The following is a 15,605-nucleotide window of genomic DNA, read 5'->3' as shown; positions in this document are numbered from 1 at the left end:
TAATATAATTTAATTGAGTTTAATTTAAATTAATTTAATTGAGTTTAATTAAATTTAATTTAATATAGTTTAATTTAATATAATTTAATTTAATTTTTATCACTTAGGAAACGTTGTCACCGGCAGCAACACCATGTTCGACATGTCAAACAATGACATAACGGACTTTACGAATATGATGCAAGCGATTTGCTTGGGCAGCACCAAACACGCGCTCAAACAACCGAAGGTGCAAGCGATCATTAATGCCAAACAAACGCGGGGCGTCTACGATCTCTTGCTGGTCCAACAGTTCTATCAGGACGCCTTCCTCGCTTTGGCGCATATTTACAATGTGCCGGTGGTGAGCACTGCCACCTTCGCCAAGGAGCATTATATGAGTCAGATGTTCGGTGTAGTAACGCCGTGGTCGTATGTGCCGCATGGCTCACTGCCACTTACGGATCGCATGAACTTTTGGCAACGTCTGCAAAATGCTTATCACATACTGAATACCGATTACAGTCGCGAGTTTAAATACTTTCCGAGGGTGGACGCGTTGATCGCGAAGTACTTTGGACATTTGCCAAGTGAGTAAACGTTTGCTTAAGTTTAAGAAGAATGGTCGAAATATATCTTAATTCAACCAAAAAACTGCGAACGATTCCAAACTAAAACATTTTGTCCTGATTTTCGCCCTGTTTTTTCTTAGTTAAGTTCCCCAGCGCCTCGGCCATGGATAAGAATCTCTCCGCCATACTGATCAACAACTATACACCACTATCAACCCCCAGTCCAACCATGGACAATATGATCAATGTGGGCGGCATGCATATATATCCACCCAAAGCCCTGCCCGCTGAGTTGCAGACATTTTTAGACGAAGCTGAGCATGGCGCCATCTACTTCAGCTTGGGCAGTCAAGTGGAGAGTAAGGATATGCCAGCTGAGAAACTGCGTCTCTTCCTCGATGTCTTCTGCAGCTTGCAACAGCGTGTGCTGTGGAAGTTCGAAAATGAGAGCATCACAAATTTGCCACCGAATGTTATGGTGAAAAAGTGGATGCCACAGAGTGACATACTGGCACACCCCAATGTACGCGTATTCATCACGCATGGCGGTTTACTGGGCACACAGGAGGGTGTGCACTACGCGGTGCCTATGCTGGGCATGCCCTTCTACCTCGATCAGGTAATAGAAAGATAATAATTTGATCAATTTTTCTGTTTCTAAAAATATATATCCGACTCATCTGCAGCACCTCAATTTGAAGAAGGCGGAGCTGGGTGGCTACGCTGTAACACTGGACTTCCACACGATCACGCGCGAGTCTCTGCAGGCTGGTCTGCTGCAATTGCTGCACAACAACACATATCGTGACAACATTAAAAGGATATCAAACATCTTCCACGATCGTCCAATGGGCGCACGTGAGACTGCGCTCTACTGGATCGATTACGTCATACGTCACAAGGGCGCTTCGCATCTGCGCGCTGCCGGCTTGGATTTGAAGTGGTATCAATTCTATCTGCTGGACGTGGTTGCTCTCTGTTTGGCTGTCGCATTATTGTTGCTGGGCATTTCATTTGTGTTAATGCGTTGGCTACTAAGGAGTCTTGGTAGTAAACAACAAAAACAAAAACTGCTTTAGTAATATATGTACATCTAGTACAGTATTTAGTGTTTTATTTTAGAAAATATTTCTAATTTAAGTTTTATAAGTAATAATGCAATAATGTTCATGGAAGTTGCCCTGAAGACGCGTAAACAAGCAACAATCGAAGTTTTGTTTTTGATTTCGCCTATCTCCTTTTCGTCAAAATAACAAAAAAACAAATGTGATACCTGACCGATACTTTTTGCTAAAGATTTCATGCGCAGGCATTTATTCACTAGGTTGTTCGGCGTTAGCTTACCATAGGGTCATTCAAGTAAGTAGTTCGGCGTTCTTAGGGCCAGTATGGTAAGCAGATGGGTAAGCACTTCGCGTATGACCGTATTACCACCTCCAGTACCTCAAGGCTATTTAACAGCTTTAGCCTAAAAGTATGCAAAATATGTTTAATTCAAACAATTTATTAATGTGTTTGTGTGCCTAATTCAAGTGGATATCCAAGAAGCGGTATTCACAAACTTCGCAAATTGTTTGCTGATGGGTAAAAGGAAGCGGATATTTAGGTCTTTGTAGAAACTAAGTTTACAATATAAAGCGAAAAGTTTCATATTAACAAAAAAATATATTACTCATGAAAAAAACGACTGGGCTGGGTGCATATATAATATAATAAATAAATTGAAATACAAAATGCAACCTTATCCATAGTCACCATAGCGTCGTTATAAATGCTAGTACTAAGTAGTATCCATAATTTTTTTTTCAGATTTTCTAACTCAAATACAAGCAAAGCCCGCTTTATAGAAACAAATGCCGTTCTACATAAATTGAGTCAGCTTTCGATTTCACAAAATTGCTCTTTAGATATTATTTGCGAAATATAAGCTTTTAGAAATACCATCTGTTCATACATAACCAAAACTGGTTCATTAATATTGCACACGCGCAGCGAATCGATATAACTTGTTTGTTGATGTTTTGGTACAAACTTCTTAATGTTCGTGTGAAGTTTAATCTCCATAAGCCACTTATCAGTTCTTTGAATATTTCCTATGGTTAAATAAAATTGAACCAAAAGTTAAGACTACGGAATCGTTGAAAATGTTGCAGAAGTGTTTCTGGAATCTACAATATGCTAAACACAAATATTTGATTGGCTTGAAGGAAGCGAGTGGCTCATTCAGCTCTGCTAATGCACCGATACTCGTAGCAACGAAAAAGTTAAAAAAGCAGTCAGTCTGCGAAGCTAGGTCATTAACCGTGTGGTGTTCGGCGCTTAAGCTCGACTGTAGAAATTACTTAGAAACAGTTGAATTAAATTAGTATTAAAGCAAATAAATAAAAGTTGATAAAGTATTAAGAAGCAAGCGCAAGAATATGGTAATTGAGAATAAATAAAAAGGTTTTTAGGCAATTCATTGATTAAAAAGAACTGTGCCAAATAATGAAATATTAAATTTACCGATTTACAAAATTTAAAAATTGATTTGTGGCCTTTTTTAAGAAACACTGGCACAAGTTTTCTGAAAAAATACAAAAATATATGCATACATACAATTTTCCTAGTGAGGAAATATAATTTTAAATAATTTTAAAAAAGTTGCTACCTTTTGTAATAATTTTTGTCATTTTTTGAAATGTGAAAAAATTAAGTTGCAATATACATACTAAAACCATCTTAACAAAATTTGCATTTAAAAATTATTCCTTATGACATTTTCTTGAAGAGGGTTGCCACCTTTTTGAAACTGTTTTTTCAATTAGTAAATTGCAAATTACGAAACTTTTGTGTAAATAAAGTATTATAATGCTAAAAGGTTACAAAAATATTTTTGTTGTGAAGAGTTGGCACACTTTCAAAAGTGTCGAATAAATTGAATAAGCGAAAAACATTAATTATTACAATAATTATATCAAGGTAAAGAAGTTTAAGAATTCAGATCAAATTTTTAACAAGGTTGCCACCTTTTGGAAATATTTTATTCAACTAATAAATGGAATTTTACAAAATGTTTTTGCTAATAAAATATTATTAGAAAAAGAGGTTTTAAAAATATTTTTTTATAGTAAAGAGTTGCCACCTGCTTATAAGTGTCGAATAAATAATTTAGCGAAAAATCCTAAATCTTACAAAAATTATATCAAAATTACGAGATTTAATAATTTAGAATAAATTTTTCAAGGTTGCCACCTTTTTAAAAAAAATTTATTAAGAAAATTGGTGAAATAAATTAAATATTATGATAGACATATTAACGTAAAGCGTATTAAGCGAGTGAAATAAACATTGAAAATATTTTTAGAATTGTTACCACATTCTTAAAAAATATAATTCAAAACAAGTAAGGTAGGGCTAAGTTCGGGTGCAACCGAACATTTTATACTCGTGCAACTTGTAAGAATCAAAGCCGGGGAAATATTTAAGGTGTAAAACCAACATATAGAGTAAAGTCATCCCGATGGTCGAAAATCCTAATATTAGCTATATGAGGGCTAGGTCACGTTTGTGCTCAAATTTAACTTTTTCGACACACAAAAACACTGTTACGATGGGTTGTTGTAGCTTCAGTACTTTAACTTGCTAGAGGGCGTTATATACCTGTAGTAAAATATTTATGTAAAAATCCACCAGAAATCGATCCCCAAAGATTCTACAAGACATTGCTCGAAACCTATTGTCCAAGTCCATATCATCCAATTCGGGCCAAAACTATTCGGTTATTATTGGGCGTTAGCGATTCTCATTCACGGTAATGTGCCGGTCTTGATCATCACGGAAGAAGTAAGACTTCTCCTAACCGTAATTTTTTCGTGTTCCAATGGTGACTCATTGACTACATGTGGATATGACCAAAAATGCATATTTTGCTTATGGACGAAGCCATTTAGCTAGAAATGAGCCTCATCGGTGAAGATGATTTTTCGATGAAAATCCGGGTCATTTACAAGTTGTTGCTCAGCCCAATTCACGAACATACGACGATTCTGGTGATCAAGAGGCTCTGAGTCAGTTTGATCTTGTATGGATGTAGGCCAAGATATTGTCACAAAATTCGCCACAACGATGTCACAGCGATGCGCAACGCTTGAGAACGACGTGTGAGAGACTGATTTGGGTCTTCTTCAGTTGATGCGCTTGGGGCAGCAATATTCTCGACACCACGGGCACTTCTTTGTCTCACAGCCTTGAGAACATCTTATACTGTGTCTGTGAATTTAAAATTTTCAACTTTATGCTAATTATTTCAAACCAAGTTAACATTAATGAAAGAATCAGGGAGCATAATGCAGTCTCAGATATTTACTGATGGAGAACCTATCTTCCTATAAGCCAATGTCCTCTCTGCTATTGTATCTTTAATATCACTAAAAAGCTAGAGAGCTAAATTCCTTATCGAACTCTTTACTACTTCATCCTTAATATTAAGCAATTTTCGTGCGCCACTACGTATGAGCAACCTATAATTTATTCGAAAATACTATTTGCCAACATTACACAAGAACTCTGCAATATTTACGTCATTGACGTAATATTACTGTAGATGAACTCACATTTTAGCGAAATACAAACTTTTATCTCAGATTTTAATAATTCTTCTGTAGTCATCTGAGGAACATGTCAATCAATGCACTTTGCACAGAAGACACTTTATTTGATTTGCTGAACAAGTAATTTACTTATTTTTAAAGCACTTGACTTTGACTTGATCAGAAGATTTGCGAGCACCAAGCGTTACAATGAGAATAGCATCTCATATAAGAATTGAAATCTCAGCATTAAATTAATATATTAAAATTGATCGCAGATTAATAGTGCGCGTTTGAACTTGGTTTGTGGCTCAGTGCGAGAGAGTCAGTCGGCGAAGCTAGATCGTTAAGCGTGTGGCATCCGGCGCTTAAACTCGGCTGTGAGAAGTTACTTAGAAAGTGCTGAACTAAATTATTATTAAAGCAAATAAAAAAAATTTCAAAGTGTTAAAGAAGAAAGCGCAAGAATATGGTAATTGAAAATAAATAAAAAATATTTAAGACAATTAATTAATTTAAAAAAAATGTTTTATTAAAAAGCAGTGTTAAAGAATGATATATTAATTTTATAAAGTTAACAAAAAAAAATAAAAAAAAATTGTAATTAAATAAAGAAAATTAATAAAACTAGTTTGTGGCCTTTTGTGAAAAAATCTTGAACAAGTTTTCTGAAAAAATAAATAAATATATGTATTTACAATTTCCCTGGTGAGACGTATTCTGATGGCAATAAAATTATGTTACATAACAAAATTTCGTCACACTCGTACTACGCCGAGCAACCTTAAAGTGCTCACGAAAAAATTAGCATTTTTTATTTGATTTTATAGTGTTTTGTTCGAACAATTTAAAACAAAATGAGCACAGAGGTTGCCACCTGTTGGAAAAGTTGAAGTAAAAATAATAAATGTTTATTTTAAAACGGCTATTAAAATAAAGATATTTAGGGAAGCGAAAAGTTTAAATTTTTAAAGAGTTGCCACCTTTTCAAGTTATCAGTTGCCATTTTTGAAAAGGAAACAAATTAAGTATTGCAATAAACATACTAAAAACGGCTTAACAAAACTTGCATTTAAAAATTATTTCTTATAACAATTTTTTGAGGAGAATTGCCACCTTTTTGAAACATTTTATTTAATTAATAAATTGCATATTACAAAAAAAGTGTGCAAATAAAATATTATAATGCTAAAAGGTTATAAAAATATTTTTATTGTGAAGAGTTGCCACCCTATCCAAAGTGTCGAATAAATTTAATTAACGAAAAACATTAAATATTACAAAAAATTCAACGAGGTGAAAATTTTTTAGAATTTATAATAAATTTTTAACAAGGTTGCCAGCTTTTAGAAACATTTTATTCAACTAATAAATGGAATTTTACAAAACGTTTGTGCTAGTAAATTATTATAAGCCAAACTGGTTTTGAAGATATTTTTATTGTGAAGAGTTGCCACCTGTTTGAAAGTGTCGAATAACTTTAGTAGACGAATAACATTGAATATTACAAAAATTTTAACAAAATAAAGAGGTCTAATTATTTTTTAGAATAAATTTTAAAAAAAGTTGCCACCTTTTTTAACATATTTTTCTTTTTTAATATTGTAGAATCGGGGGAATAAATTAAATAATATGATAGACATATCAACGTAAAGAGAATTAAGCAAGTGAAAAAAAATATTGAAAATATTTTTAAGAGATGTTGCCACATCCTAGAAATATAAAATTCAAAATTAATGAAATAAAGCGACGTTTTTACTTAAAAAAAAATGTATTAAAATGCAAAAGCAGAAGTTTACACATAAAGACAACAGTTTTCCCAAATGAAGAATTTGATCATAAAATCCCTATCTTATAGCGCATTGATATAAAAATATAATATATACATACATACATATATTTGTCAAAGCACAGTATAAATATTTAAATTTAATATTATTTTAGAGCTAGTTTTAGCCTTAATTATGCTCAATATACACCATATTCTAATTTCTTCAAATTCTAATGGGTTCATTGTACAAAATCCAGTTTCAGCCTCAAAACAAGAAAAGGCACAAAAAGAATCTTGACCGTGGCTTGCAGAAAAAAAATAAATCGTGGATGCTTAACACTTTTGCGTTTAAATTTCTTGTTCTACTAGTACTACTACTACTTAATTTGTTTACAATAAATCTAAAATTGATAACAACCTATTTAATCGCCGCAGGGGCTGGCGCTGCTTAAGTGATGCAGGGGGACACACCATTACGAAGCAATTTCTTATATAAATTAATAAACAATAATTTGAAAAAAAAATGTTGCTAATATCAGCAGAATCTGAATATTCTTAATCAGCATTCGCGTGCACACACGTTTCAAGTATTTTTTCATTTTGTCTCCACGTGATGTCTTATTTTGTATTCACAAAGCAGCTGACAGCTCATTTTCTTTACGGAAACTCAGATAGCACGCGATAATATATAAATATGTGCATTATGGTGTTCACTATTTTTCAAGTTGAATTGTTTTTTTTTTTCTTTTTTGGGGATACGCCCCCTGAAGTTTCAATTACAAAATGCGCTATATTTGTTGTTCAAGATAAAAAAATCGAAAACTTAAAACTTGGTTATTTGAATGTTTCACATAATTTATGAGGTTATGTTAAAATATTATGTATAATAAGGTTGTAGTTCATTTCATTACCTAAAACTTTCTCATAGAACGTTTTGCTATAAAATGCCTAGATTTGCCAAAAACCAAGGTTAATCATTTTAAACCCTTAAAAATTCAACCAAGCTTGAAAACTGCAGCGAACGTTTCAACTTAAAAATTAACGAACACCCTAATATACATACAAAAACAACTGTCGATAAACAAGTTTTTATACTTTTAAGAGATAACATAAAATAATCTCCTCGAATATTAATTATACATATAGAACCAATTAATGTGAGATATTCATAAAGAACTATATGTAACAAAGTAATATGTGATAAATGTGACGGATGACAGACCGAATATGCTAATAATATACATATTTACATATGCAAATGTAATAACGTGTGATTTAAGTAGAGATAATTTTTTCAACAGTTTTTTTTGACAGATCACGCGAGAATAGTGTCAAGCTATCATATTATTTTTGTTCAGTATTGTTTGTCATACGAGTATCATCATGAAATGACCTACGTCTGAACAACTTTTACAATCGTTCAACTTTACTACGAAAATTCACGTTCTGTAAAAAATGGTTTTCGCGCTCACGGCAACTCAGACTAACATATGAAACAACTTGGCGCATTTAAGCTTAAAAACTTTAATTATTAAATTATGACATTTAATTAAATTACTAACCTCTTTACCGAAAACCCTGCACCCGATACAATAGACAAAAAATAACAAAACCGTCCTTGAACAAACAAAAGTAATTTCATTCAGATGACACCTGGTTTTGGCACAATATCGCGAAATTTGTCAGCGCCGAAATGTAGGCAACAAAAATTACGATATTTTTAAGCAAATTTATAGAACGTGTGTCTTTGGCAAAATATAAAACCAATTTGTTCCTATTAATATTAATGTACTATTACCAAAGAATATAACACCAACATTAACAAACTATAATATATTTTCTTTACTATTTTTTTTTTGTAGAATTCCAAAATATTCTTAGGTCTACTGTCACTAGCTATACTGGCAGCTATCATACCCACCTCAAATGGCGCTAGAATACTCTCTGTATACTCTTTTCCCGGCAAAAGTCATTTCATGATGCAAAAAGCTATAATAAAAGAGCTGGTGAGGAATGGACATCAGGTAGGTTGACTTCCCCGAAGAATTACTGTAAAAATTAGTTTCACTTACCGAATTTGCAATGTCTTGTATCTTTTTTCAAACAACTCTACGACGCAGGTCACATTGGTCACAGCCTTTTCATTGGCGCCACTCAACTTGGGCAGCAACTACACAGAGATACTCATTGAGCCAGTCTATGACTTCTGGAAGGATGGTGAGTAAAAGGCATTTACGCAAATAAATGTTTGGAAAGTTATGTTATATTATATTCCTTGAAATTTTTAATTCTATTAAAAACCAAATTTAAATTCGTTAAACGTAGATACATACACAAATAAATATTCGATTTCCGTTTAGCATATTTTCTACATTTAAATTTTTTTTGTGTGGTTATATTAGTTTATTATTAGAAATTTATTATTTGAGTCTTCCAGTTAGCGATTATAATTATCAAAAGTAGTTCCGAAAATCTATAATGATTGTATAAACCGCTGGCGTCACAGTAGGGGTGCTTTATTTTAGCTTAGTTTGCAAGCTCTTATCTCTCAACTTACGCACTGAAAATAATTAGCTGATTAGAAAAATTAAATAAATGTTTGCAACGCAACTTTTCAGAAAGATAAGACTACAACAAACAAAACACAAGTGTAAACAAAAATAGACCGACATTGGTTGATAAAAGAATTCTCAAAATGTCTGAAAATAGTTGTTTTGTGTTTAAAATATGAAACAACAGAACTGCAAATAGAGAGTCTATAAATCATACACCAGAACAGTTATCTTTCAAACATGTTCATGAAATTTGTCCAGTTATAGGAGTTGTTTCTATTGGGGAATTTCACCGCAGTTACTATGTAGTAACATTTACTATACCAAACTTCCTTATTTGGCTTTTTAAATATACATTTGCCATCTGATCAAATATGACCCGGACAATTCTGCTCGACATCGATTTTGCAAAGAATTTACATTTTTTGGTACGGGTCTTGTACTGACACGTCTCATACCAAAAATATTAACAAAAATTCAGTGAGGTGATCCATAAGAGATTTTGAGATCCTCTGTTATCTCTCCGATGAAACTTTAACTATTATTTGAGGTTAACTATTTAGATGCTGTAGATATTACGCTTCCTGATAGAATTTTAATTGCCTTAAAGATCGAAAAAGATTGTCCGAAAACATTTTTAACTCACCAATAGTAAACTTTTGTGGTCCAAAAAACGTGTCCCAAATAATTTTATTTCGAAAATCCAATGATGTTGTCACCATAATGTTTAATATTTTCCCCAAAACACTGTGAATGCTTTCGATATTAAAACATATGTCCTTTATATTAATATAGTACCACATAATTTATTCGAAAATATGTTGTCCCAAAATAAAAACTGAGCAATAATCAAATTTTGTCAATCAAAAAATGTGTCCCAAATAATTTCGATTCGAAGATAAAAAAATGTAACCATCGTGTTTAAGTTTGTCCCAAATTGTCCCAAAAATGTTTAAATGCTTTAGCTGTAAAAATATTTCTCCATTATAATAATGTAGTGCCATAAAAATTAAACGAAAATAGGTTGTCCCAAAAATTCGCAATCCACCAAATTTGTCCCAAATTGTAATTATTATTTTTAAGAACTAGAAAATGTAGTACAAATATAGCTTGCAGAGACAACTTAAAGCTATTGGCATAAAATAGTTGTTTGGATCTGTCCCAAAAAATACTTTGGATTAAAATTGTAAGAAAAATATTCCTGCTTTCCACTTAAAATAAAAACCTATATACGAAAATATATTTTTGGACAGACATTTCAAATCAAATTCGGATAAAACTATTATATCCAAAGGTTCAAGATGTCCCAAAAAGTTTGATGGCATAGGAAATTGTGAAAAACGGCCTTTTATAAAAAGAATATGCTCTTTTCAGTTTAGTAATAATACAAAAAAACAACAACAAAAACTGTTCCAAAAAGGTTTATGTCAAGCCAAATCTGGAAATTTGTCCTATATAAAGTGACTATGCTTTTTGTAGTTCAGCAGTAATATAATACCATCAAAAAATATGGTCCCAAAATTTTTCGACGTCTCGGTTTGGGGCAAGTAAAAGACTTGATAATATTATTATTGCAAATTATACCAAAACTCTCTCGACCTCTCTATTTAGGTCAAATATGGGCAATCCGTCCACTCTCTCATTCTCTTCTACTCAGATACTCAACTAAGAGAGACAGAGATAGATCTAGTAGTAACATTTATATATGCTACTTTATCACTTTATTAACAAACTGAAATTTAAAATAATCTTCACGATTACTTCATTAATTCCAGTCAAAGAAGATGCCGGCGCACGTAATATCTTCGAGTTCACCACTATGGATATGGCGGGTTTTCTACAGATGTTACAAGTTTTGGGTGTGGCCACCACTGAGCACGCGCTCAAGCAGCCCAAAGTACAGGAAATCATCAATGCCAAGCAAACTGAGAATGTCTACGACTTACTGCTGGTCGAGCAGTTCTACCAAGAAGCCTTCTTGGCGCTCAGTCATATTTATAAAATTCCGGTAGTGAGTAGTAGCACATTGGGCTATCAGAACCAAATGAGTCAAATGTTTGGCATAATATCGCCCTGGTCCTTTGTGCCACATGGTTTTCTGCCATTCTCCGATCGCATGAGCTTCTGGGAGCGTGTGCAAAACACTTACAACTCATTATATGAGGACCTGCATCGCGAATATGTATATTTTCCCTTGATGGACGACTTGGTGACGAAGTATTTCGGACATTTGCCAAGTTAGTGCGAAGTGCTCGCTTATTAATTCACAGTTTTTGAAAACATGGAAATCTCATTCTTTACAGTTAGCTTCCCGAAAGTAACCGAGATGGAGAAGAATCTCTCAGTCATGCTGCTGAACAGTTTTGCACCATTGACTAGCCCGCGTCCCACCATAGACAGTATGGTGCCTGTAGGTGGCATGCATATTTATCCACCCAAAGCTCTGCCGGCGGATATGCAAAAGTTCTTGGACGAGGCGGAACACGGCGCCATCTACTTCAGTTTGGGTAAGCACCATCCACCTTAAAAATAATGTATAGTCGTTAAGCGCCTTTATTTCCATCGCTACAGGCAGCAATGTGGAGAGCAAAGACATGCCGCCGGCTTACTTGAAGATCTTCCTTGACGTTTTTCGCAGCATGAAGCAACGTGTGCTGTGGAAGTTCGAAAATGAGAGTATCATAAACTTACCACCGAATGTCATGGTGAAAAAGTGGATGCCACAGAGCGACATACTGGCACACCCTAATGTACGCGTATTCATCACGCATGGCGGTTTACTGGGCACACAGGAGTGCGTATACCATGCGGTGCCTATGCTCGGCATGCCCTTCTACTGCGATCAACACTTGAACTTGAAGAAGGCCGAACTCTCCGGTTACGCCATCAGTTTACACTTCCAATCCATCACCTATGACGTACTAAGGAATGCGCTCACTGAGCTGCTGGAGAACCCCAGCTATCGCGCCAACATCAAACGCATCTCGAGCATTTTCCACGATCGTCCGCTGAATGCACGGGACACCGCCGTCTATTGGATCGAGTATGTGATACGTCACAAGGGTGCTTCGCATTTACGCGCGGCTGGTCTCGACTTGAAGTGGTATCAATTCTATTTACTGGACGTGATTGCGTTTGTTGTTGCTGGCATTGTGCTAACTCTGTGGTTATTAATCGGTTTGGTGCGATTTGCTTTGCGTCGCCTTGACAAGGGAAGAAAGCGGAGGGAAGAAAAGAAACAGAAGAGGCAATAGATATAAATATGTATATATATTATTTTTGTCGTCGTAAAATTAAGAATTAAACTCTTTTCTTATTGAATCTTTTATTGTTGCTCTGTCATTATACTTGTTTGGCAATCTTCCTCACCTGGTTTTACGTTTTCATTGCCATTCAGTAGGCCGGAGAAGTGTTCCTTTCATAATTTCAGTCTACCAATTCTCTTTTCATCAGTCACTAGATCACCTCTGGGGGTTCAACAAACATTTGATTCGGTCTCTTGAAACCTTCTGTTAGTCACTGCATCTTTTCGTGGAATTTCCATTACCCCTGTCGGCCAGCTTGTCAAGCTCTTTGTACTCACTTATACCATCTTCAACTCTTGGTATCTTTCCCATGAGATAGGCAGTCAGTTTTCTCTCCAATGCGCCACGGCCCTCCTCATCGTACTAGCTGTGCTTTTGGCTTTTTCAAAAACCAATGTTTTTGTTTGCAACCGTACGTAAGAAGCTTGAAATTCCATCCCACAATCCCCTTATACCGAGTTACTGATGACTGCTTTCAGAGAACAGAAGTGCAAGTCTAGTAGAAAATCGTTCGGATATCTATTGTGATTGCATCTTCTCAACGAAGAAAACAGGCTCAGATGAGAGATCCCCTTTTGGAGAATGATGTCATGTGTAGAAATTCATGCAAGTAGGGAAAGTTATCTAAGCCCAGCTCACGACTTCCGGTCTTAGACCAAGTATTCTCTGGGTAGCCAAAAGAAAATCCGTTTGAAGGCGAGTTATAGTGAAAAGGCAAAACGTACCTCCCGGGGTTTTGCGCTGGGTTTTACATATTTGTCAACTTTCAAGAATTATTAATTACTTTTTTTTATTGATCTTTTCTTTTAAATCTTTTTTGACATTCATTCGCAGTCATCAGTATTTGTAACGAATTTCAATGAGAAACTTTACCATTTTATCACATAAACGCATATCCATAAGTACATGTATATGGATGAAAATCCACTCATCCACATATCCTCATATAAACTATGTGTACTCTTACACCTTCAACTCTTTTTGCACTTCTTTTTTGCGCTGCTTCATAGTACCAGCTGCGGTACAATAGCAACACAATGACACAAAAGTGTTTCCGAAGCGAATTGCCGTTGAAAATGCAATAAATTCAGTTAACAGTGATGCATATACATACAAACGTTGGTAGCTTTCAACTGAATATACCATATGTCACATATACATATGTACATATATATTGCAGTTCAGAATTTACAGCCATTGCGCTTAAAAAATAAGAGAATTAAACCAGAAATGGGTCAAAGGTAAATCACAATGCAGTATTGACTCCGCCGTGCACTTTTATAAATAACAACACGAGTTCTGACTTACTTTTACACCATATGTATACGTGTGTATGTACTCTTTTTTAATTTACACACCGAAAGCGTTGAATTTTTTTTAAATATAGTATGATGTTTTATTTTTATTTTTTTTCACTAGAGCCGTAGCTGTCAAAGTCAGCACTTGCATTTCACATTCCTGTTCTGTAAGCTTTCCCAAATAAAATTTAGGGAAAATTTACTCCGTAGGCCATGAGATTTGACTCCCTTAGAATATATTTTGTAGTGGTATATGTAGATAATGCTTTATACTGATAAATCCGCGGCGATTACTACTTTAAAATCGACCTTGGGAACGTTATTTCATAAAATGTGTTAATTTTCTTTGGGATAGTGGTTAAAAATTGGAGAAAAATTATCGTGGTTTCTATTAAAATCCGAAAAATTGTCTAAGCTTTATTGGATGTAATGCTACATATATTTCTGAAACAACATATTGTAACAAAAAAGTACCCATAGAAGCGGAGATAACAGTCCATCTTGGGGAGTATAATAACTCTACAATGTTCCTAGGTCATTTTAGCATCGTCCCATTCTGCTCTTATCCGTCTAGATATCTAAATTCTTATGATTCAGTGTTGTATAGCGGTAACAAAACCTATTGATTATATACTATTCAGACAAGATTCCGTAAATACGTTGTTGAACGCTCCAGAAATGTGCAGGAATAGCACATCTCGCTGATTGATGATGGGCTTTAGCATCAGTGTCCACTACTAACTCCTGCTTCCTTCTGCTGGATGTAGCCGCCAGCTTTTGGAGTTCTGCCGTTGGCGCCTCGCAATCGTGTGGAATATAGTAGGATACAAGGAGTAGGAACTCATCCTTGCCACTCTTCACTGCCAGAACCGTCAGATCATCTGTGGAAATACTGAAATCAATTTGTAAAAATAGATCTTTCATCACCAATATCGCTGATCTTACCTTGTTAATTACGCTCGGGGTGTATTATGTGTAGTTTTGTGAGTTGTTGGTCAGCCCAGCGCCCACGTTATCTGATGCAGTCCATGGTTCCTGGTTGAGAAGAAGCTCGTCAGAGACGACCTTACTTTTGTGGAGACTCCCTTAGAGTGCTCTCATATCTTAGTTTTGTACTGCTGACTGGGTTTCCAACTCCACCCCCTGCTATGATCTCTTCTATGCCAAGATCCTTTTCTACTTCATTCATATCCAACTTGAAAGTACTTTTTCTAAAGTAACAATTCACTCTTTGTCACCTAACATACAAAATGATTTATAGCCACTGTTCTTCTATCTCCTGACAGCCTCAACTATAATCATTATATGGTATTCCCAGTCTGATGTTATATCTGCCATTTAGACAATGACCTGTTAGCTCCCTACTACAGTTCTTGTGTAATTTCTTTTTAAATTTAATGGTCGGCATTTGCGATCCACATTCCATTCATGCCACGTTTGCCTACTAGTTTAGCAGGTCAGGGAATGGTTTCTCCGATACTCAGCTATATTTATAGCATGTTTGTCGATCAAATAATTACATGTAGCCAGAGGCATATAAATATCCTCCTTTCCGGT

At 34.8% G+C, this 15,605-nt stretch overlaps 2 protein-coding genes across 6 annotated transcripts in view; both read left to right on the top strand.

Annotated features, from left to right (window-relative positions):
- The window catches only part of LOC105231257 (UDP-glucosyltransferase 2-like), a 61,731-nt gene extending 59,931 nt beyond the window's left edge, over positions 1 to 1,800 (top strand). The window contains exons 3-5 of one of the 2 annotated variants that reach the window (XM_049452462.1): positions 230 to 569; positions 692 to 1,170; positions 1,238 to 1,800. In XM_049452462.1, coding sequence (XP_049308419.1) covers positions 230 to 569; positions 692 to 1,170; positions 1,238 to 1,630 — 1,212 coding nt within the window. In that variant the 3' untranslated portion in view covers positions 1,631 to 1,800. Of the gene's footprint in view, positions 1 to 107; positions 570 to 691; positions 1,171 to 1,237 lie in introns of both variants that reach the window. The other variant, XM_049452461.1, reaches the window with a different exon arrangement.
- Positions 1,801 to 2,850: 1,050 nt separating this feature from the next.
- On the top strand, positions 2,851 to 12,766 carry LOC105231227 (UDP-glycosyltransferase UGT5). 4 transcript variants are annotated; one of them, XM_011212420.4, is made up of 6 exons: positions 2,851 to 2,974; positions 8,756 to 8,917; positions 9,014 to 9,110; positions 11,221 to 11,682; positions 11,749 to 11,952; positions 12,017 to 12,766. In XM_011212420.4, exons 1-6 carry the CDS (start codon positions 2,972 to 2,974, stop codon positions 12,697 to 12,699), a joined length of 1,611 nt encoding a protein of 536 aa, XP_011210722.2. In that variant the 5' UTR covers positions 2,851 to 2,971; the 3' UTR covers positions 12,700 to 12,766. The 4 variants fall into 4 exon arrangements, with proteins under 4 accessions (XP_011210722.2, XP_011210712.2, XP_049308404.1 ...); XM_011212410.4 differs by lacking the exon at positions 2,851 to 2,974 and adding an exon at positions 5,434 to 5,594; XM_049452447.1 differs by lacking the exon at positions 2,851 to 2,974 and adding an exon at positions 8,384 to 8,588.
- The last annotated feature ends 2,839 nt before the right edge of the window (positions 12,767 to 15,605 follow it).

This window comes from Bactrocera dorsalis, chromosome 3, assembly GCF_023373825.1.
Source record: "Bactrocera dorsalis isolate Fly_Bdor chromosome 3, ASM2337382v1, whole genome shotgun sequence".
In the NCBI taxonomy this organism is placed as follows: domain Eukaryota; kingdom Metazoa; phylum Arthropoda; class Insecta; order Diptera; family Tephritidae; genus Bactrocera; species Bactrocera dorsalis.
This window is presented reverse-complemented; position numbering and strand designations above follow the sequence as displayed.

Bases quoted from the DNA above. Each gene is read 5' to 3' on its own strand.
- LOC105231227 (XM_011212420.4), top strand. The intron at 11,683-11,748 runs GTTAGTGCGAAG...CATTCTTTACAG, and splicing joins GTATTTCGGACATTTGCCAA to TTAGCTTCCCGAAAGTAACC. The intron at 11,953-12,016 runs GTAAGCACCATC...CCATCGCTACAG, and splicing joins CGCCATCTACTTCAGTTTGG to GCAGCAATGTGGAGAGCAAA.